General features: G+C 34.3%; 2 protein-coding genes across 2 annotated transcripts in view; one reads left to right on the top strand and one right to left on the bottom strand.

Moving 5' to 3' along the window:
* The first annotated feature begins 381 nt into the window (after positions 1-381).
* On the top strand, positions 382-13,694 carry LOC146170235 (flotillin-2-like). The gene is made up of 10 exons (XM_083392212.1): positions 382-1,262; positions 1,900-1,981; positions 2,351-2,441; positions 2,801-2,924; positions 3,884-4,116; positions 4,511-4,630; positions 5,239-5,453; positions 7,807-7,990; positions 9,851-10,000; positions 11,507-13,694. Exons 1-10 carry the CDS (start codon positions 1,214-1,216, stop codon positions 11,534-11,536), a joined length of 1,278 nt encoding a protein of 425 aa, XP_083248338.1. The 5' UTR covers positions 382-1,213; the 3' UTR covers positions 11,537-13,694.
* Positions 13,695-15,778: 2,084 nt separating this feature from the next.
* The window catches only part of LOC146170234 (MAM and LDL-receptor class A domain-containing protein 1-like), a 116,598-nt gene continuing 108,514 nt past the window's right edge, over positions 15,779-23,862 (bottom strand). Inside the window, exons 113-121 of the mRNA XM_083387969.1 lie at positions 23,423-23,579; positions 22,644-22,806; positions 21,599-21,790; positions 20,377-20,610; positions 19,532-19,737; positions 18,334-18,534; positions 17,438-17,609; positions 16,674-16,752; positions 15,779-16,055 (exon numbers count right to left, since the gene is read on the bottom strand). Of these exons, the coding sequence (XP_083244095.1) occupies positions 15,779-16,055; positions 16,674-16,752; positions 17,438-17,609; positions 18,334-18,534; positions 19,532-19,737; positions 20,377-20,610; positions 21,599-21,790; positions 22,644-22,806; positions 23,423-23,579 (1,681 nt within the window). The remainder of the gene's footprint in view (positions 16,056-16,673; positions 16,753-17,437; positions 17,610-18,333; positions 18,535-19,531; positions 19,738-20,376; positions 20,611-21,598; positions 21,791-22,643; positions 22,807-23,422; positions 23,580-23,862) is intronic.

Below are 23,862 nucleotides of genomic sequence, written 5' to 3'. Positions count from 1 at the left end.
CCATTTATCAATACAAGCCAGTACTTTTAAACCGAATATTACCATTTTTGAAACAAGAGTTATAACCTCACTTGGCCCTGCGTTCCGATAAACGGTTTGTTTAACAAATTACTCACATCACAAACAAATTATTTTTTAAGAGTATATTCACGAAATAAACAGTCGTCATTCAGTATCAATAAACGTGCACCAAAATCACAAGATTAGCGACAAACAAATCACGAGATTCATTACGAAAAAGAAAACCCGAAAACATTGCCAAGAATTTTCCATCGGCGGTATCGCAACGTGGTCACGTGACTGCTTCAGGGTGGAGCGAAGCGTCACGTGAATTCACTCGTACCCAGGCCGCGTCTGACATTTTAAGTTGGCCATGTTTGCCAATCGAAGTGCAACTACTCTGTGACGGTTTTTATTTCTCTCGTAAAGAATGCGTGCAAATTCCAGCTTGTTTACGTTGCTATAGATAGCTGACTAATGCTTACTACAATTTAGTTTTACCTTGTCAACTTTTGCTTACTTTTTTGCTAAGCTAGTATAGTTTGCATAATGTAAATGCTGTTTATTGTTTTTGCTCTGGGCGAAATGTTCGCTATGGCAGTAAAAACGTTAAAGCGTCAATCGTTTTAGTTAACTATTTGTTAACTTAACATGCAGTACGTCTTGTCGACTGATGGTCGTTGACCAACTGGCTTAATGTGTTCAGTGTTGTATTTCAAAGTTTTTGCTCCACATTACTGTTACTTGTTTTGCACACAATATAAACACATATAATACTGTTTTAAATTGTAATTATCTCACATATGTTGTGCAATATAATTTTCGGCGCATAACAACTATTTAAAAAAGCGCACAATATATGGGTTAGGGTGTGGGTTATAGTGTTTGTGTGAGGGTTGGTAAAGTATTATTATTTCAAAATAATGCTTAACCCACCCAAACCCTAAAGGTAACCGGCATCCTAACCCAAATATTATTCGTTGTGGTAGGATTTTAGGCCAGCGACCTTTCTACTTTTATTCACTAATAAAATGCAAATCATGAAAGACAACTATCATTTAGTTACACTGATTCATCTATTTTTCCGCAATGTTCCACTAGTTATTTTTTAATCAGTAGTTATTCCATTTACAACTGGTTAATAACTTTTGCAGATTACTTATTGCACATTTTGTTCTGTGCTAGAACTGTTAAATACACTTTTACATTCACAATGGGAAACTGCCATACAGTTGGACCTAATCAAGCTCTCGTTGTTTCTGGTAAACTACATTTTTTAACTTTTGTAAATCTATGTCAAAAATTATGTAGAAAGTTGGTTTGGGGTATTTTCTACAGGTCGATATGATCGTTTGGTTTTTTATTTTTTTTTTATAGTTATTGCTTGTGTACCCACACTTCAGTTTCAATTGGGCATTGTTCCTATTGTTAGTTTTGTAATAGACCCCAATTACCATACCATTGTTTAACCTTTCAATTCTTTACTGGCCTTTTCATGGTCCTAATAATTTTATGTTATATCTTGTTCGGATCCATTAATTTTTAAATCTTATTAAAATACTATTTTTCATTGGTTTTAGCCTAAAAAACATTTTTTTTTATTTTAGATCCTATTGCTCTTTTTAACACAATTCATTTTTGTGTAGATACATATATAATGTGCGTAATAATACACACTGTTTCAATTTTAAAACACATGTAGCCTCTTAAAAAGTCATTTATTCCTAAAGTAGTATTTTAGTTTTTTTTGATAGTCCATGCTTGAAGATTTTCCTAAAATTAACAAGATATCTACAGAATCTTAATTCACGCCCAAATTTTCACAAAAGTTAATCATGTTGGCAGAGAAATTAGCTTATGACCATGTTGCCAAGTTTAATTTTTTTTGCCTCTGTATAGGTGGATGCTGTGGAGCTGATGGTAAGAAGTATGTGATCGGAGGCTGGGCCTGGGCTTGGTGCTGTGTCACTGAAGTACAATTGTAAGTAAACTCTTGGTTCAGAAACATGTGTTACAAATTTTATTGAATTCAAAGAATGGCCCACCAAGTTCAATTTTAAACCAGGCGCAATTTTGATAAAACCTTTTCTTGTTATTGTCAAGTTTCTCTAGACATGTGCTACATTATGCTTCAGTTAATAACTGTCTGTTACAAAGTGTGGATTTAGCTTGTTACTTCATCATTGTTTATCACTTTTTTATATTGCAAATTTTGCAAAGCGCAATTTTATTTTTTTAATTACTAATTCTAGACTAGTAGCATTCCTATTAGTTTTTATAAGTAATTTTACTTAAATAGTTTTGTTAAACTTTTTAGTCAAATAACACTTTTGTATTTTACTTTTTCTAGTCTTTCATTGGAGGTGATGACATTGAATCCGAAATGTGATAATGTGGAAACTGCTCAAGGTGTCCCACTTACAGTTACTGGAGTTGCACAGGTTAAAACACTTACATATATAGCAACATTATTATTTTCTTTGATTTATAACAGTATAATTTAAAAGTATAGTACTACATGACATTTTTAAGTAAACCGTTTAACTTTTGGTGTTTACCTATTTTAAAAGTAAAAATTTCAATTTCAATTCATCTTCAAACCTATACCTTACCTAGTTTGTTGTGTTGGTTATTCCACATTATACTGATTTACAGTATTTTAGCCCCTTTTTAAACCAAGACTATTGACTGGTGTATTTCCATCATTAAACTGGTGTATTTTTCATTATAAAAAAAAAATTATTGCTTTAAAAGTCATGTTTGTTTGGGCTGCCTTATTAACTGGTGTTACTTTGTTCAGGTCAAAGTGATGACTGAGAAAGATCTTCTTTCCTCGGCCTGCGAACAATTTCTTGGAAAATCTGTCCACGATATTGAGAATATTCTCCTTCAGACACTGGAAGGACATTTAAGAGCCATCCTTGGTTAGTCTTTGAACTATGATATATATATACATTAATATAATTTGTATTTTATTTTTTAAAACATAAGAAAAATTTATCAAATAGAGCACTAGTATCAAGTTGAATATATCTAATTTACAATAGGCAAATGCGACTGGAGTTTATCTTTTGTTGTTCAGACACCATAGTGGCCTTTTGTCATCAATCAACTTGATCAATACTTATTGCATATAAATATCATTGTTATTTATTGTGAGTGACGAAACCATCATTGTTGCACTGTTTTTCCTGTTGACTGTCTTTAATATTTTCATTGGCTGAAGTGAAAATAACAGTTATGGCAGACATTCTTTTCTCACATGCTAAATTACTTTGTTATATGCAAACACATAAATAAAGGCAAAACTTATTTTCAATATTTTACATTTAATTGTATACATGGATGCGGAGTTTGGGGTGCTCAGACCCTTCAAATTACGATAAGTATTCCATTAAATTACTTCATAATTCGTTTGATACATGTAATATGGAAATCTGACAGTTAATGATTCCATGACACAATATACTTTCCTAGCACAAGAAACTGGTACTTCCCAGAAGTTTAGTTTAGTAATACAAAGCTTTAGAGTTGTTTAATAAAGACCATTACTCATTCAAACAAAACCGACTGGACCATTAAGGATCATTCATTAAGATGCGAGAAGCATTCACATTTATCAATCAATACAAGTAGTAAATACAAAAGTTAAAAATATATTACTCAACATATAAACTTGTTAACAGGCATTTGGTGGATCATAATTAGCTTACCATTTTAGCGCGCCTGTGAAAAACAAAAGCCGGCGTCTAGGAGTGTATAATATACACTCCTATATTATACCATACACTTATATATTATACCTAAACTTATAACCATACAAATCTATATTTGTAAATGTAAAGGCACCAAATGTACAGCATTTTTTCCCACCTTTTCCCAGGTACATTGACGGTGGAGCAGATTTACCAGGACCGGGAAACGTTTGCCAGTTTGGTGCGTGAAGTTGCATCGCCAGACGTCGGTCGGATGGGAATTGAGGTTCTCAGCTTCGTCATTAAGGACGTTGTGGACAGCGTTGACTACCTGACCTCAATCGGACGTGCCCAGACTGCTCAAGTTAAGAGAGACGCAGCCATCGGTGTTGCTGAAGCCGAGAGGGACGCTGGTATTGTTGTAAGTTAAATTTACTTTTCTGTTCTTTTTTGTGAAGCACTTGGTTGTTTCCCGACTCATTCTCTGAGCCTGCATAGCTCAGTTGTTAGAGCGACGGTCACGGCTTGACCGGAGGTCGTGAGTTCGAACCTCACTGCAGGCTAGTCGTTTTTCTGGCCTGCCCTGCTTGCATCATAGATCGACAGATTTGGTGGGTCTGCGATCGCTTTTGGTGTACTATTTATTTATAGAAATAATTATTTTCGGTGTACAATGTGTTTTGTTTCATTACAAACCCTGCTCTGCTGTTTAACCTTGTTGCTAGATTTAAAACTCCTTTTTTTGCAAACTTGTGGATTTACAATTTTTTTTCCTTTATGAAAACTTTAAAAACACTGAACCGTTTGGTTTGCAGGAAGCCAAGTGTGACAAAGCTTTGATGGACGTCCGTTTCGACTCTGACACCAAAGTCGCTGACTCAGAACGTATGTACAAAATGTCACAGGCAGCATACCAAAAAGAAGTCAACACTGCTGTAAGACATTTTTTTGTGTACATTAATCTCAGATACAAAAAGTTCCCAAATTTTTCTAATATTAAAAAAATTGTAGGCCTACATGTTGATTACACAGATATATGTCAACTAGTCCCTAAGACTTTAATTAATAGTTTTTTAAAAAATGTCTAAAAATATTAAAAAAAGGGATTTTGTTTTTAAAATGTTTTGCTGAATACAATTTGAGTTTAGAGATTTTTTTTATATAAAAACTTTTTAAGCTTTATTTCAAATTTTTAGTACAACTGATTTTTAAAAGCCTGTCTAACAAATATTTATTTAAGACATTTCTAGTTTTTTGTGTATTGCATTAGGTTGTATTCTACTATGCGTAAACTGAATCCTTTTCTGTATTTCCAAAAAAAGATAGGTCTAAGCACTTTTTACTATTTAAAAAAAATTGTAGCCCATTTATGTCCCTCAGACTATAATGTATAGATCTAAAAAAATGTCAATAAATATTTTAAGATTATTTTTTCATATTAAAAAAATTTTTTTTTTTACTTTTTTTTTGGTACAAATAAGTTAAAAATTTTTTACTACACCTGATTTTTAAAGCCTTTCTAACAAAACATTATTCATCTTAGCAAGCCGAGGCCCAGCTCTCATACCAGCTTCAAGCTGCCAAGGAAAAGCAAAAGATCCGAAAGGAAGAGATAGAAATCGAAGTTGTGCAGCGTCGCAAGCAAATCGATGTCGAAGCGAAGGAAATCGAGCGCAAAGATCGTGAACTTGAAGCCACCGTCAGAAAACCAACGGAGGCGGAGGCCTACAAAGTCAGGACCCTTGCAGAGGGCAGAAGGTGCGTAGAACAATTTATAAATATTTTGTTTAGTAGTTTGCAAGGCAAAATTAAAAAGTTCTGCTTCAGGGTTGCCGCAGAATCTTTTAATCTTTTAAAGTCTTGCCGAAAGTCTTTAAATAGCCTTTGAATTAAATATAATATGTCCAGCATCAGTTACGTGTTTAAAAATGTCAAGTGATTCAGTTTTAGGTCTTTAAAAATATATTTTTTAGTCTTTGAAGTATTTTTCTCTAAACGTGTTTGTCAACCCGATGATACTAAACTAATTGACAAGTTAAGGATTTGCTTGGCGGTAGGTAATCTCGTATATCAGCCACATTTTCAAATCTAAGCTTCAAATTATATTTGAGTAATTTTAAGAATTTTAAACAATTTGATGGTACCATAAATATTAGTGCTCAATTAATTATGGACGTCCATATGCATAAATAATTTCTTAAAACTAACAGAAACATAACCATAGCCACATAAAAACAAGCTTCTTAAGTTTCTGTAAAAAAGCAAGAAAGCATTGAAAAGGCAAAATTGTGCATTTTTAATGTAAAATGGTTGAAGTTCTTTACATACAAGCTGTTTTAGCTATATAGTAGCATATAACAAATCTGTATAACAATTCTGAAATCCATATTTTATCTTATGCGGGAATTTGTTGTTTGGGTAGAGTACCCAAAATGTCTATGCTAATGTTGTACTAGAAATGTCCCGACCCATTTGGTTAACTGTAGTGTATAGTATACACCAGACTAAGATAACAAAAACGTTTCTTTTCAACAATTCTATGCTAACGGACAACTGCGATGGCATAATAGGATGCCCATCTGTTATTGCTTCCTGCTGTGCAATTGTGGTTGTGTGGTGGAAATATAAAAGCAAAAAACACAATTTAATATGTAATAAGAATATCAAAGCCCATACAGAAGTAGGTATCATTTTGAACGTTTCGAATAATTGTTTATTCATTTTCAACATCAAATATGATACCTACTTCTGTATGGGCTTTGATATTCTTATTACGTCTTACTACAACCTCCAACCATTATGCTCCAAAGATTTAATATGTTTTGTCAATGAGTTGTATTTTTAAAGAAATGAAATGTTGTTTGAAAAAGATATGTTTTTAATTTTTCATGTTTTTTACCTTTTATTCATTTTATACCATTATATATGTAGTTAACTTTATACCATACATTTGTAGTAGTTACTAGCCCTCCCATTAACTTGATATCACTAATTTCTTATTAATAATATTGTAAACTGTACTATGTTTTCATTACATTTACCACTTTAGCTAGAGTCTACCATTGCTTTTCTCATTCAGTTAGTAAATAATTCATTACCATCGATCAATGCAAAAATACCAGGATTGTCACTTATATGTAGCAAACCAGAATGTTGTAGAAATAGATGAGCTCTGTCACTTGTAGTTTTTAAATGGCGTGCCTCAACTTGTTTTACCAATTAAACTACCTATAAAAATCTTGATTTTATGTTTTAGTGGCATGCTAAAACATAGATTTTGTATCACAATTTTGTAGGGAAAAAATATCAGAAGTGTGACCAGAAACATAAATGTTTATTTGGTTAGTTGTATGAAAACCTTTATCTCACTAAAAATTAATGCCCAATAAAACTAACAACTTTATAGAAATAATGTTTGAATATAGAAGTTTAATGTTTGCATACAACAGATAAGATTCCAATGAAGTTGAAAGCCAAATATTCTGAGAAAATCTATGTTGAATGTTTCAATTTATATGTTTTGCTTGTTTCATCATAGTAATGGTGCAATTTGGTGTCAGATCAGATTGTGTTACTTTTGATCAAAAATGTTGCACATCGCTATCAGACTAAAATGCTTTTATGTGACATTCTTAATCGGTAAAAAAAAGTATAAGCCATCTCTAATCTAGTAACCTGGCTTATCATAAAGTGTGTCAAGAAAATTGTTTATCCTCATAGTCACAAATCATTACTCTAATTCAGTGCTTCCCAACCAGTGGGTCATGACCCTTTGGTTCGTTGTGAAGCTATTTCAGGTGCATTGTGAAGTTGCAGTTTTCTACTATCTAAACGTTACAGTTTTTTATTAGATCGGGAAATTATTGCATTACCAATTTGTAGCATTTGTGCAAAATTATGACAAATATGTAATAATTATGTATTGTGTCGCATTAACTATTTCAGTATGAAAACAAGTAGTAGAGATGCAGGTTGTATTTAAATTTATATGTTTGGTCATATCTCATTGTAGTTCGCACAATAAAACTTGCATTAAAAGTTGGTCACGAACTGCAAAAAGAAAAGTTTGAAAGCACTGCTCGAACTGACACAAGCAACTATTTGTTTTTAGAACAAAGACAGTGGAAGCTGCTCGTGCCGACGGAGAACGAATTAAGAATGTCGGGGGAGCCGAGGCTTCAGCTATTGAAGCGATAGGAAAAGCTGAAGCTGAAAGCATGAGACAAAAGGCATCTGCATACAAACAATATGGAGATGCTGCTCTTATGTCGTTGGTCCTTGAATCCTTACCCAAGGCGAGTACATTTACCATGTGTTTCATCTAGTTTTAAAAGTAATTTTTAATGTTTTTTTGAAAGGTTTAGGCTCATGATAGGTAGAATGGCTTGTTTTTTAATTATTTTAGTTTGACCGGTGAATTAAACACTGTTTTTGCTTTTGGTTCAATTCCAATGGTATTCTATCGCTTCTCTTGACTTTGTTTTTTGTTTTAGGTTTGCTAAGATTTTACATTCTCGTGTTTTATTTGTTTTAAGTAGGCTCCAGTAAAATTATAATTCGAAAAGCGACTTTTGTTGCAAAACAGTGTTTTTACCATTTCTTAAAAATCCTGTTATGATTTCCAAAAGTGAAAAATAACACTTGTTTTTTTGCAAACTCCCCATTAGTTAAATTTTAATCAATAAATTTACCACTTTCTTTAGGCTTTTAATTATGGTATGCTGTGTCATATTAGCATCACCTATATCAAGGGTCGGGAACCATATTTTCAAATCAATTAACAGCCACGAAAAGACAAGTCGTGCGAAGCACAGAAAAAATGTTGTTAGACTAGTTTTAAATTCAAAGAAATACAATTTAAATAGCGATCATGGCCGCTTGCAGTTTCATTCAAGCCATGATAAATGATATAGCTTAGATTTATCTGCGAGCAAGATTACATCATTAAAAGAGCCATATGGTGTCATTAAAAGAGCCATAGGTTCCCACCCCTGACCTATATTATGAACAACAACTTTTTGTGCTTGGTTAAGTAGTAACTAGCCATTTTCCAAGCCCTCCTACCATATCCTTTTTAGCTGAAAAGGAAATTTATTCATGCCCACTCATTTTAGCTGACTGCAATCAGTAGAATTGTTATCAGTGTTAAATATTATATACTAGTTTTGATTCAGTAATATATTTTAGCACTTTTTTAGCATTAACTTAAGTAGCTTTTCTTTTTTAGGGTAATGGTTTTCTATGTTTTCCCCTATTTACTGTATTGGTGTCACATAACATGTGATTCACAGTTAGTGGTTTTGCATTACAACTGATAACATGTTTTTATACGTGAGCTACTCGGCTATGTACACTAGGTCTGCCATGCTTGTGCAAACAAAATACTTTCTGGGGACCATTAAAATTTGGACCGCTTTATAGACTTGATGAGAAAATCAGCTGCATAAATAACTTTGTTCAATTTCCTTTGAATAACAGAGTCGTTTTTAAGAACATTTAAAGAATTTTTATTCATTAATCTTTTTTTTATATTAAATTGGTATCGAATCGGCAACCGATTCCGGTCTAATATAGCATCAGGTATGGGTGGTGCATACTACTTGCCTTCAACCCCTAAAGTATACAACCATACTTGGAGCTACCAGTATTTCCTCCTAACAACTTGTTTTAACTCCAGATTGCCACTAATTGAGTGTAGTGTGTACGCATACTGTATATATATATACAATACATGCATGGTGATTTAAGATTCAGTATTCTTCATAACCTTTAACAAAACACAATTATTTGTCCAAAAAAAAAAAAAAAAAAAAAAAACGGGATAATGATTTAACCAAAAAAATATTTTCATTTTGAACTGTCTTGCACACAGGAGCCAGTTTGAAAAAAAAAAACGAAATGCCTTTTTAGACCCGGGTAATTGTGAAATATCCGAAAACGACTTTTTACTCACTCTGTGCCAAAAATTATGTTGCTTGTGATATTTACCTCCAACAACTAAGTGTAGTTTCAACAAACTACTGGCAAGGGTTGCCAGAAAGTCTTTAAAAGCCTTTCAATTTATTTGAATTGATTTGCATAGAATTGTGTGGCAACCCTGCATTAGTAATATTTAAACATCTCTATGGCCTTTAACAAACCTGTTTTAAACACAGATTGCAGCGGAGGTGTCTGCTCCACTCGCCAGAGTTGACGAGATTGTTTTGTTGGGTGGAGATGCCGATCGAACCACCACCGAAGTCACCAAATTGCTGTCTGAGCTACCACCTGCGGTACAAGCCATTACTGGCATTGACGTATCCAAGGTAAGACTTTTATTTAACATGAATATCCTTATTCATTTTTTTTCATTTTTATTGCTTATCTTTGTTAAGCAAGTATTGTTTTTGCATAGACAAGAATCAGAAATATAGTATTTTAGCATTTTTATAAGAGGATTTAGTGTTGGAAATATAAAAAATACGGTTTGTATATAAAGATCCAATATGTTTCTGTCAATATTACAACAAACTATAAAATCCTTCCAAGTTGCACATTTTTTTTGGTAAAATATTTAGGTTAAATTTTTCCCGCGATAAAAGCGTTCAACGATATTTAAATATTAAAGTAACGATGTTTAAATATTTTTTGCATGTTCAAAACGTACATTTTCATGTTATTTCCAGTTTGATAAAAAAAAAAATCGAAAAAATAGGGATTTTAGTACCGAGCGCAATGTCAACAGGCCACAAACCGGATTGAGGGCATCTCGGACTCAAAGTAAACAAGCTCGAACAATGAGAAACTCTTTTAAACTTTCACAACTAAATACACGCGCGACTTTTCATTGTTGTCTCGGCATTGTGCGTTGCACTGTTGGGGGAAAGTGAATCGTGTATAGGAGGTGGTTTGGTCAGGAAGTTGGTTGCCTGGCATTGTAATTAGGTAGTCCCCTAATCATTAATTTATTGGCTGTAGTTGCCGCTGAATATGTAGTAAACGGTGCAGCATTACACAAAGGGCCTTTAAAAAAATTGTAAAGCTATTCGCGTAAATAGTTTGCGGCTACAGTAAACTTTACATAGCGCTTTAACATGCAAAAACTCGTTTCGGATTTTGTTTTGAACTACTTGTGCTTTTCGTAGGATCTTCAATAAAACAACAAATCATTTTGATGTTACTTAATTATAATGCTAGCAAAGGTTGCAATGCTGGACTAGAGTAAGCCGTTTAAGGCCAAATAAAGCTAGCATAAGTATAGTTAAGTGTATAGACTAATATTTAATATTCTTCGAGTGCGGCGTTAGTATTGTACAAAATTAAAAAAAAAGATAAAATGTTCACACAAAAATACCCTTTGTGATGTTCACTAATTCTGCAACTACAGTAAGGAGTTGCAACTAACAATTCTGTTCTAAAAAATCGCTTTGAAAAAGTGTGTTGCAATTTTGCTCCCGAAGATTGTGGAGCTTGACGAATCCTTTGGCTACAATGAAAATATTTAAGGCTACGATTTATTTTGCTGTCGTTTGGCCATCTTTAATTGTTGTGTAGAGCAAGTCTTTAATTTTTGGTAAAATAGCTAATAGTTAAAAGTTTGTACATTGCGTCTGATATGAATGTCGGTCAATAATATTTGCTATACTTATATAGATTTGACACAATTGCATTTAACAAAACAAAAAATATATATATATTTTTTTGTCACTAATAATAACCACCGTTTGACAAACAACCCTACACGTTTAAACGTTAAAACTTGCATGAATCAAATAAACTATCCCCGTTTTTCAAATCCCAATCCAAATTAACACCATTGGTTTTCTGCGCAGGTGCTAAAACAGCTCCCGGGAGCCAAGTAGAAGGATGACCGCACCATGCAACTGTCTGCAGCTCACAACCTCAACATCTAAGTGTACAAAGACGCAATTTTCTGAAGTTGACCGGCGATCAACTAACAAAGATGAAACAACTTTTAAGTTGCTTTCCGCTATGCCTGAACACTAAATAACCAACGTTTTAACCCAACCCTATAGTTTTTATGCACGATAATTCTGCCTCTTTGTCGCATGCGTGATTTTTACACATTTTTGTTATTTGCGCCCTTTCTAGTTTTCGGCACCTTCAGCGTAAAAAACGCTTTCGGCCGCGGAAAGTTCAAGTATTTTAACGTTGACGCTTTCGGTAAGGAGCGAGGAAATAAATTTTTTAACGCTAGCGACGCGCTATGTGTGACGCTGTGAATCAGCCTTTAGACAACCGGCTGTTTTTTTTTTTCTGAAACAACAACTGTCCTTTAAATTTAAGCCAGTCGCTTAAATTATCAGCGTTGCTTTTTCGACATTTCGTCAAATGGCATCCTTTTAACCAAAGTGCGTTAAGTCTAGGTTTTCATATGTCTTATAGCAGTTACGTTTTTGCAATGTACAGTTTATTTTCGAAACTAAAGTATTCAAACTTTTAAACCAAAAAAAAAAAAAAAAAATATCTGCCATGAGAAACACATATTCCCCTGAGGCGCGGTTAGATCACGCGACTCTCTGAATTTATTGTAGCGTTTTTACCTGTTGTTATCGATTTTTTAATGTGATTTGCTCGCTTGGTGGCTTTGCTTTGTCTGTTTTGACGAATGCAAAGAAAACTCGTCGCATATTGCTATTTTAACTTTTTGTTATTAACCAGAGCTTTAGAGTTAAAAATGTAAGAAGTTTTGTTATTATAAGTGTGTTGGGAAAATATAAAAAAGATTGTTGTATCTTTCGTATGTTTTGCAAAAACGATTCTTTTTAAAAAAAAAATATCTGCTTTTTAAATTGAATAAAAAACGAAAGACATCCTAATTTTTTGAAAATTCCGTTAGGATTTAGGTTTTTTGCGGTATATATATTTTGTGGCTATGAAAACAGCTTTTCGGCCATTGTTTTTTTTTCGAGTTTAATGCATTTTGCAGAGTGTTGCTCACAAGAGAGTTTACACTACCAAATGCCGCACTAAAAGAACAGGCATTTTCACTTACTAATATAGTTTAGCACGATAATAAAATAAAGGCTGTTAACTTTAGTGTATTTTTTTGTAATTTTTTCGTTTAAAAAAATCTTCACTTTGTATAGCCCCCGAAGTATTTTATTTTTTTTGCGTAACGCCGACAGTTACTTAAATTTCACCGTTTCGAGTCCCATGCCTTCATTTTATCACCTAAATTCATTCTTCTGGTTGTATTTCGCGATTATATTGCAGAAATTTTTTGTTGTCGCATCTGGTATTAGCTAATGTTTTTGGCAATGTTTTTTCACGTCACTTTGTATTGTTTATTACAGGGCTGCGGGGTTGGTTAAAAATGAACCCTTGTCCGACTCCGGTCAAAGTGCGTTTTTTCGGCTCTGACTCTACATCCTGTATTTCATCCATGTACGGAACTAAAATAAAATCGATATTCAAAAATTCATTCATAGGGGTATCCTATAATTCATCCACCCACAGTACATGGGTAAAAAATATTCCACGAAATTTGGTAATGCGCATGCGCACGTTGGATTTGGGACTCGGGTCTTACTTGAGTCCCCGCCTTCGAATCCGCAGCCCTGGTTTGTTACACTTTTGTCATGAGTGATTTTGCAATTGTCAATGCACGAAAAGACTGCAAACCTTGTCTTACGCTTAAATTCACTTGTAGATCTTGTTAAAACGCAGATAGGGCCATTTTTTTGTTAAGGTAGTTTTTCGCCGTACGTCCCAAACTTCACGACCCTTTTAAGTTAAATTGCTCGCAACAGCTTCGTGCTTTTGTCGCCTTTATTAAATTGCCCCCTGCTTTTTAAACTACCTTGTACCTATTTGTAGAAGCTAGAGCTTGAAGTTTGTAGAATTTTATTCGAAAAACCGCGGTCTTGGTGCTCTTTGTTTTTTTTCCAAATGTGACTTGTCTCGCATTTTTCGGCCTTAATAACACGACAATTGTTCATTTGGTATCGCCAGCTTTTCACTAATTGCGTTTTAACATGTTAATAAACGAAAGTAATACTGAAACATTGCTTGTTGTTTTGTTTATATATGAACTCTATCTATATGATAAATTTTTTTATACATGAGATTTGCATACTGTATGTAGAGATTTAACATTTCGTTAATTTTCAGCGATTGTATTAAGACAAGGTTAACGGTTTTCAATATTATGTGCTTTTTATTTCGAGAAGTGAAGGTTATTACTAGGGCCATTTTTATTTTAACCTAAAAAAATTTTTAATTTTATCTTTTCAAATTTTAACTTTATTTTTTAACCTAACGAAATTGCTTGTTTGTAGAGGCCACAGTTCTCCCTTGAATTGATGCCAGTTACCCAAACATAATATTTTGTCGATTTCAGACCCAAACGTAATATTTTGTCGCAAAGTCAAGGTGTTTTATTGGTTATAAAAAGTGCATCGTTTTTTTGGCGATAGATTTAGCTTTGTTAGGCATTTTTGTACCTACAGAATGTCAGTAGGCTATTCCTAAAATCCAAACTGTTGATCTTCGAAAAGACCACGTTTATGAAGATGAAGTGTTTTATATGAATTATTTAAATACGTAACAATAAAAAAAAAATGAACAATTTGCGATAAAAGTTACTGCTGATCCAAGTGGGCATTGTGACATTTTTCCTGCTTTTAATATGGTTTAATTATGTTGCAGTTCCTGATTTACAATGCTTCCACGGCGATTTTTACAAAAATTACTCTCAAGAAACGCAAAAACTTTGTGAAAATCCATAATTTGACAAATTTTGACTTTATTAAAAATTTTTAACTTTATTGTAAATTTTAACTTTATTTTGACCTATAAACTTCTTAGAAACAGTCCTCTAGTTGCTGAAAACAACTTTATTCTTTGATTCGTGGACAGACAAGGTCCTTTAAAAAAAAAAAACTGACTTTTGCGGTCCCTATAGTTATTAGTAAATCAAACTTATGGTTTCGCCCACTTGTCGCTTTAGTTTACCTGAATCGTAATAAAACAGAAGAAACAGCAAACCATTATAGAAATACCTTTTAATCCACAAATTTGCGAAAATTGAACTTAAATAAAAAACAATTTCACATTAAAATCCTGGTTTATACCGGCTTAAAATAATTCTACTTAAATTGTAGGAAAAAAAATAATTATAAGGTTATATATAAAAAAAACTTTTTTTTTGAAGTTGTAAAATCAATTTAAATATTTTGTATCAAAATTTCCTTAATTGAAAACTGAAATTTATATAAATCCTTAAAACTTCACAAAAGCAAATTATTTTACTAAAAAAATGTTCAAAATCGATAAGGTACCATTTCTAAAGTTTTAAAAATCCTTATGACATATTTTTGTTTGCAAAAGTTCATAGTTTAGTTAAAATCAGTTTTAGACACTTCTAACAAACCGCTGAATGAAACTTTCAAATTAAAAAGATATTTTTTCAAATAAACTGTGGATTGATTAAAAAATACAAATCCTCACAGTTTCCAAAGTTATTATGTTTTGCTCCAAATTGTGTTTAAAACCGGTTTAAAAGAGTTCTAACTATATTCCTGATAGAAAGCTAAAAAATTCCTGATATGTATCAACAAATAGGAAATAAAAAAGGCTATCTTCCTGCCAAATTGTTTGATAAAATATTTTTAAATTTTTAAGTAGATTTAAATTTGTTTCTGAGTTGATTTGATTTTCATATCGGATTATGGTAATCTTGGATTATTGCTAGATATAAAATTAAAACAATTTTAACAAATTAAAACAGGAATACTTGAAACCATAAAATGTTGCACTACAGACTTGCCAAATCTAAAAATACTTTTACTACCGGTACCAAATAAGATTTTTTTATCAATCCTGCAAAACAACAATAAGCTGTCTGTTTCTGAATAAAACACGCGCCATAGAATTAAGGTAATTTATTTTTTTATAACGACAAATCGTATAAAATTGCACATTGCATGTACGCGATCATATATTGCACGAAAATTCTTCATACATCGAATAAAAATCAGGGCGATTATTGCACGAATTGCGTGGACAAAAAAAATGAAAGAATAAAATACTACAAAGTGTGGGAGCAAGAAACAGAAAAAAACAGGAAAAAACAGCAATTATCACGCGTCGGTATCGTCAGACCTTCTCCCCCGAGAAGGGCCTTTACCCAGCGTGGCGTAAATTGGGGCCGGTTCTCCAAAATCCTGAAGACCTTCGTCTCCGTAACCCGGGTTGGAGAAACCGGCTTCGGCGCTCGCCTCGTGGCTTCCGAAGGTCGTTGCGGTCATTTCCGTGCTCTCATTGCCCGGAAGGCCGAAACTGGATGAGCCGTACGGTTGGTCGAAGATCGGGTTCGAGTAGGAACTTGCCAGGCCGGAGCTGGGATGACCCTTTGTTCTGCGCAAATAATTTTCGTTTTTAGGCACACTATATGCACGGATCTGTAATGTAGCTTGATAATGAATCTCAAATCCAAAAAGGTCGAGTAGATCGACATCAACTTGATTAGGACGTTTCGATTCGAACTTGTAACATTAACTGAAGATGATGTCCTAATCAAGATGATGTCGATCTACTTGACTTTTTTGGCTTTGAAATTCATTATCAAGATTCCTTTTTATTATTATAATATATTCTATCTCGTGATTGGACTTTTGTTGTTCATTTATATGATATGTGGAGAGTTGTTTCTATGCGATACTGTATTGGATTGGATTGTTATGAAATACCTTTATTACGTATGTATAAGAGTCTGTATATATAAGAGTCTGTATATATAAGAGTCTCACAGGAGTGCGGAATTCATTACTTGTGTTCAACCCTGTGTTGTGTTACTTTCGACTAAGTCGAACCAGTCAATATACAAAATGCAAGTGGTGAAACTAAACCTAAACCTGTATAAAATAATATGCGTTTATCGGTATTAATTTGCACCTTTATCAGTTATCGTTAGGATAAAACGCACTTCACGAAACTAAACCTTTTCTTTTTAAAAATAAAGAAACTTTTACTCACGGTCTTCGCAAATAGTAGAAAAGTGCGACAACCAGTGTGACAGCAACCAGAACTCCGATAACGATTCCAGCAACCGCTCCTGGAAGAGTAATAATATTTCGCTTTATTTACTCTATAGTATATTTTAGTATACATGTTTTCTGTAAGATTTATGAAGAGATTTAACATCTTGGCGAATTTTATCGATATTGCAAGACCAGCTTAACGGTTTGCATTTATGTTCTGTCTTATTTAAAAATTTAACGTTATAATAAAATTAAACTTTAGTCGATTTAATTTATTTGAATTGTAAAAAAAGAAGAAGAAACAGCAACACTTAAACAAATGCCTTGTAATCGACAAATTTAAAGTTTGCAATTTTAATATCAAAAAAAGCATGTTAAAGGATATCTAAATTGTGAACAATATTCTGGCCACTAAAGGCGCAAATGTGCAGCCTAAACTGAACTAGGCATAACAATAACATATCACAAAGCCAAACACTTGTCTCAGATTCCAGTATAGATATTACAAGATCCAATATCCCAGTAGAGCCATTGCAGAATATATACTGTAAATTGAAATAGTTTTGCAATAGTTTTGCATCTATACTGCAAATACTTTTTAGGACCAGTTTTTTCATCCAACAGAAATAGTTTTGCTCGGTAATCGACCTGCATCAATTTCAATTATTGTCGTTGAACAAAATAGGCACTGCTTTTTAACTGGTCAAAGGCGCGAATCTAAAAACAATCAAAAAACACCGACTTGGTCGCAACACACACCTGAATCGAGTCCTGGCGGTATAGAGGTCGGAACCGTTTTGGTCTTCTGGCACCTTTGGCCCACGAAACCCTCGGGGCATTCGCACATCGGGGCGCCGTGGGACATGAGGGAACAGGTGCCATCGTTCTGGCAATAGTCGGCCGGACAAATGTTGCACAAGCTCTCGTCGGCCTAAAACCAGTGAAAGAAACATGTTAAAAAAGAGATATAGTGAAAGAAACATGTTAAAAAAGAGATATCGTTTGCGAAGAGATGTTAGTTTGGTATGAGTAACTGAATAACTTGTTGCGTCTATTTGATCTGGAAGTAATTCGAAAAAAAAAACAGTTTTTAAAATTTGTTTTACAGAACAAAAGTTTTTTATTTCTATTCTTGTGTAATATTGTTGCCGATTTTCAACTTATAACCTTCCAACTTCCTGTGTCAAAACAGTTTAAAAAAATGTTGACACTGTAAACAAAGTAAGCCAAAAATCGAGAATTTTTCAAAAATTTAGCAGATTTAATAAAACTACTTTTAATTAAAAATTAACTGAACACAATTAGTTACCCAAATAAATATCCCCCAAACTAAATACAAAGAGACCAACATTTGTTTCGTAAGAGCAAGTCATCACCTTTTAATTGCCCTTTATTGACAATGTTCAACGAATATTTAAGTTAAAAATTACCAAATAAAAAAATACTTTGGACAGGTTCACCTGCTCAAAAAGCAGTTGACCAACAAAAAAAAACAGTTAAAAAAGATTTACGAGAAAAAAGTGCAAGGCAACAGTTTCAAGTTAACCTGTTTAGCACATAATGAAATGCAAAGGAAAAATCACAAAAAACGGTTCAAATTACGTAGAACAAAAAGCCCAATACAAAAGCTTCAAGTTAGTTTCCAGTTCTTTCACCTGGTATCTCTCGCAGGCCACGAATCCGTCGCATTGCATGGAAGAGTCGTAACAAGCACCGCCGTTGTCAGTACAGTAGAACTGACCGGTGGAGCAGATGAGGTTGGCCTTGCACCCGAATTCGTCTTCACCACCCATGCAGTCGCCCACTCCGTCGCAAACGTACAGGCCAGCGATACACACGTCGTCGCTACACCGGAACTAGAAAGGCAGACGAATATAAGTGATGTTACCGCTCGTCTGCTACTTTCAGTGGTGTAATACCTTAACTCAATGACTTTACTAAAGTGCACTTAAGTCTTTTGGGCAAAATGACTTGACTTGACTTAAGTCTTTTGGACAAGTGACTTGACTTAAGGACTCATGACTTGGGTTGAAATAAAGTGTTTTCATTAAGCATTTTTTTCTAAAATTGGCTTATTTATTTTAATTTTTGCCCATAAAACAATTTTTTGATATATGTTGCATTTATATTATTTTTAGTTGAGTTTTTGCTCACAATCGGATGAGTTTACTAGATTTAATAGTTTAAAGTTTGATATTTAAGAAAAGGATTTGACATGAAGTTGACTTGCTTTAATTATGACTTGACTGGGACTTGACTTGCGCAACCGATAACTTGGACTGGGACTTGACTTGTTATCGACTGGGACTTCAGTCTTTTCAATATGACTTGTTTACAACACTGGCTACTGCTAGTGATAATAATAATAATCTATGAAACGAGATATCATAGAAATGTAGCTTTTTTTTTATTGACTACAATTTTAGTTTCTTCTTTCATGAGCACCTACACTCGATAACGCCATCAATTTAAATCATTCGAAAATTTTTAAATCTGAAATGTTCGGATGTACGGTCTGTCCGTGCGTTGTAAAAAAACTACTTTAACCCAACTGTAGATCAAAGTGAACAAGGGATGTCCGCGGCTAACTAAAAAAATCTTCACTAATTCCCGGCACACTTTTAACAGAACATCAATATATATCGTAATTTTACACTCGCCCTTATTTGTAAATGTCTATATTATTAACTTGTAATGGTTAGTGTGTATTTAAGTCTAAAATGCTTGCGTGTATGCCTATTAGTAATACAAATAACTTTCCATAATTAGAAAAAGTTTCGCGGCACACTAGTTTGGGAATCACTGATCTATCTTGTTACTCAAAAAATAATAATTCTTAAAAAAATATCCCACCTCGTTATCTTCACACTGGCCGGTGTGCTGGTTTGGTGTGGTGCCAGGAATGGTGACTTGGGCACATCCCAACTCGTCGGTTCCGTCCGAGCAGTCCAGGTACCCGTCGCACTTCCACGAGTTGGGCTTGCACTCGAGTAATCCGTTGTTGGTGCAAGAGAACTCGCTGCCGCTGCACACCACCGGTGCCGGTGTTGGGGATTGCCCTAAAACGCGATGGACGGTTTTGTTTTAGGGGATGCACCGGGTACGATTTCAGTTTTTCAAACTTATAAGTCACCAAATAACTGTAAGAATTGGCTTACACTGTTCCGAAAACAAGACCCTCGGTGGCATATAGTAATATCAACCTTATTAACTTACTTAAAAAATAAGTTTGACCACAAATAACAATTGCTAAAAACTATTTCGTTTGATACACGTGCAATTGTGTAATTATAATCCAAAAGATGGCCGGACATTTGAAGAGTAACGTTGCTTTTGGTTTATAATAACCGCACTTAGGTATTCGAAAAAATAGCTTTTCTGGTAATAATATTTGTTATCAAAACGTTGAAATATAAATACCAGAGGAGCTATTTTTATTAAAATTGTACATGACAGCAACAGTTTACACACTCAGCTGCTATGTTTCTGAATGCAAAACTAAAACTTGACGGCATCAAATAAATGAGGCGAAATGAAATCCATTACATTTAAGCAAAATGCATTTTCGGTGAATTCTGATCATATTAACCTGCCCAAAATCACAACAGCAATTATTGATTAATTCCAACTTATTTTTACTTCAAATAAAGATTCAAAAAGTCAACCACTCTTGTATCAATTTATTACACGTCACTCACCATCGCGACACGCCTGAGTGAACGTGACGTCATCAATGGCGACCACGCCCCCGGTCGGTGACGTCGAGCCGGCCTCGACCTCGAACTGGACCCGGAAGTTGTCGTTGTTTCCCACGGGCACGGAAGCGTACATCCACTGGGTGGCGTACGGAGTTCCGTAGAGAGTGGCGGCGCGATGACGCGCTCCTGAGGAGGAGATGATGTGGACTCGGAGGATGGTGGAGGAGGAGTAACCTAAAGAGCAGGAGAAAGTTATGGAAGATCGAGAAATCTGTGTTAAGGATAATCTAAGGAGCTGGCGCAATTTATTAATGGTTTAGTTTTAAATGTTGAGTGTATAGGTTAGTAGAGCAGGCCAGACAGTCATTAGAACATGGATAAAACAACACAATGACCAGCTCCTTGAGTTTATGTTTTAAGATTTAAAAAAAGGAGTTTTTTAAGGGAGTTGGTTGGTAGAAAAGCTAGTTGGTTGTACGGAAGCGAACGAGCGAACTTGCATTTCCACAACTCGTCTTCAGTCATTGGCAGGTGAGTTGGTGAAACAAACTCTTAGACAGGACAGAAAACTAATGTCTTGTTTTAAGTAGGCCCACTTTAATTACGATAACATACTTCACTTCCTCCACATCATACTATAAATCTAGTTGAACAATTTTTTGATGGCAAGATGGAAGATGGAACTTAATTTACTAACTTGGATGTGGTATCGAGTTATTTATGTTTTGTAAGGATAAAATTAGGCTAAGTCCTTTAACTTTGGATCGAAGGCGATACTGGATACCAACGGGTAGTATCGGTACTCGTCCCATACTCGACTGGTACCGGTGCCGATCCTATACCAACTTGAAGTAAGTATTTTAACCATGGTTTGTGAACCGAAGGAGTGATTGTTACCAATAAAGTATTTTTTTTAAAGAGTTGTAGGTTAACAACTGAATGTAACTGAATTTGCTAAAACAAGTTTAGGTCTAATAACCAGGAAAAAGTTACCTTTGCACGCTGTAATTTTATCGATTTTTCTTGTTTAAGCATATTAATGACGTCACATGCTATCGGATCGGATCGCCATACATTTTGTTCAAAATATCGGGTATCGGTATCGGAATAAGATGTCCAGTATCGGACATCCCTAGCTGGAATCTTGTCTCACCGAATCAGTACAATCTTACAATCCCAGACCTAGCTACAAACAAATTTACTGCAAATAAAGGTTTCCCACCTGTTATGTAGTACCAGAACCTCATTGTGCAGACTCCAAGGCTTGCAGGGAAGGAGTTGGGCCCGGTAGTGGTCTTTGCCACATCACCGATACGCAAGTTGATGACGTTGACGTAAGCCATGCTGCCTATTGATGAACCGGGCGTATGGTCTAGGCTGGGTCCGTCGATCAACGGGTTGCCAAAATCCAAGTCTGTGTGAGAAAACAATATTTTCGTGTTAAATTGACTTTGACAAATCTGCTTACACTGTATAGTCAGGGTAACCATCTCATAAGACCAAAACTGAGCTAGTGATCTCTGATGACGTATTATTTTAACACCCTTAATTGATAATAATGCTAGCTTTTTGCAATTCTTCTCGCGAAACTTTTAGGATAAATAACCATTATTAAACGAAACAAATAAAAAGTATCTTGAAAAAACATAAACACTGAGGTCAATAAAATTATCGTTTAGTTAAAATGTCATTAAAATTTTCCTGGATATGCATCTGAAAAACATTCCGTCAATAAATTTTGAATAATCCATTTTGAGTTTATTAGAGGAAAATGCCGCTGGCCAAAAAAGTCGGATCTGGGCCGCGGGTCCTAGTTTGGCGACCAATAATAATAAAAGTGCCAATGAAAATAAAAATTCGTGATGATTTTGTAGTTTTTCTGACTGCAACCAGTTATACGAAAAAGGCAAAACAGTGAAACGAAATTAATTATGTGCTACAAAAATGCTTTAAAATCATATATTTAAAATATTTCCGCAAAGGTATGCCTCGAAACTATTATGTATACCGTATATCTCGAACTTATAGAAGCAATTGTCACATTACATTAACTATACGTACGAGTTTCTAATCAAAGTCATAAACGCGCATTTAGAAATAACAATAAGTGTCATTTTTCAGGACTAAAACCAAAAAAAAAATTACTAAAAAGTGTTTTGCCAAACAATATTAAAAAACGACTATTGCTTGTTCCATCTACCTTACTTCGAATGTGCATACGCAAAAAAGGCGCTAAATACGTGTTTAAAATAAATCGCAAATCTTACCAGTGCCGTCCGACAAGCCCCAGTCGGCGTCATCGTCTTGGTTTTGGACCCACTGGCACCCACTTGAGCCCCAGGCAGCCCCATCGAACCAACAGTCGCCGGGGTTCAACGAGCAAGTACCCTCGTCACTCCCGTCGGTACAGTCGTCTTTCTTGTCGCAAACCTGACAATATAAGGGTGATTTGAGGCAAAGTTATTTTTAAGTTGTCTTCTGTTTTTCAAAGGCAGTGTTATAAACAAGTAACTCGGATGTGACTTGAGTACCAGCCAAGTCATTCGTAAAATAACTCAAGTCCAAGTCAAGTCTTTTTTATTAAATTAAGTCAAGTCCCAGTCAAGAAGTGTTTTCGTAAGGCATTTTATTATGAAAATTGGGTTATATATCTTAATTTTTCTACATAAAGCAATATGTTTGCTATATGTTGCGTTTTTGTTATTTCTCAGTTGAGTTATTGCTCATAATTGTACGAGTTCTCCAATTCTAATAGTTTAACGTTTAATATTATAACAAGGACTTGACTTGGAATTGAATTTCTGTTTATTCAAAACACTTGACTTGGACTTAAGTTATTTTATAAGTGACCGGACTTGGATTTAGGTTGTTTTACAAATGACTTGACTTGAATATAAGTTATTTTACAAATGAGTTGACTTGAATATAAGTTATTTTACAAATGAGTTGACTTGGAATTAAGTTATTTCAAAATGATTGGTTTACAACAATGTTAAATCTCCTGAATCTGAATCTAAACAAGTGGATTAAGAACATCAAGTCTTACCTCGTCCAGGTACAAGCATTCCCCACTATCGCATCGGAATCTCTCCGCTCCGCACGCGGCACCGGCTGTGTCGTCACAATCAAGGTATGTGACGTCATCGATCATGACGTAACCAGATCGGTCGCCGTTGTTCACCTCGAAAACGATCTCGAATTTTCTGCGAAGTTGCATTTTTGTCACATTTGCTCAAAGTGTGAGTGATAATTTTTGAAAATATTTTTATACATGAACAAAATTTGTTTCTTTCTAACTTTGCTTTAGCAAAGGAAACAAAAAAATTTAAGTTTTCACGGGTTGCCACACAACTTTATGAAATTTAAATGTATTTAAATACTTTTTAAAGAACAATTCTAGGTTTTTAAAATCCTAAAATTGGTTTGCTTGGCGTTTTTTTGAAAATGGGTCGAAAACAAAACTGTATAAATGAAATTGTCAGCAAA

Source organism: Ascidiella aspersa, chromosome 1 (assembly GCF_963924565.1).
Source record: "Ascidiella aspersa chromosome 1, kaAscAspe10.2, whole genome shotgun sequence".
In the NCBI taxonomy this organism is placed as follows: domain Eukaryota; kingdom Metazoa; phylum Chordata; class Ascidiacea; order Phlebobranchia; family Ascidiidae; genus Ascidiella; species Ascidiella aspersa.
This window is presented reverse-complemented; position numbering and strand designations above follow the sequence as displayed.

Coding starts and splice junctions, on each gene's coding strand:
- LOC146170235 (XM_083392212.1), top strand. CDS start 1,214: ATGGGAAACTGCCATACAGTTGGACCTAATCAAGCTCTCGTTGTTTCT. Junction 2,442..2,800: donor CAGTTACTGGAGTTGCACAG/GTTAAAACACTT, acceptor TACTTTGTTCAG/GTCAAAGTGATGACTGAGAA. Junction 10,001..11,506: donor CTGGCATTGACGTATCCAAG/GTAAGACTTTTA, acceptor TTTTCTGCGCAG/GTGCTAAAACAGCTCCCGGG.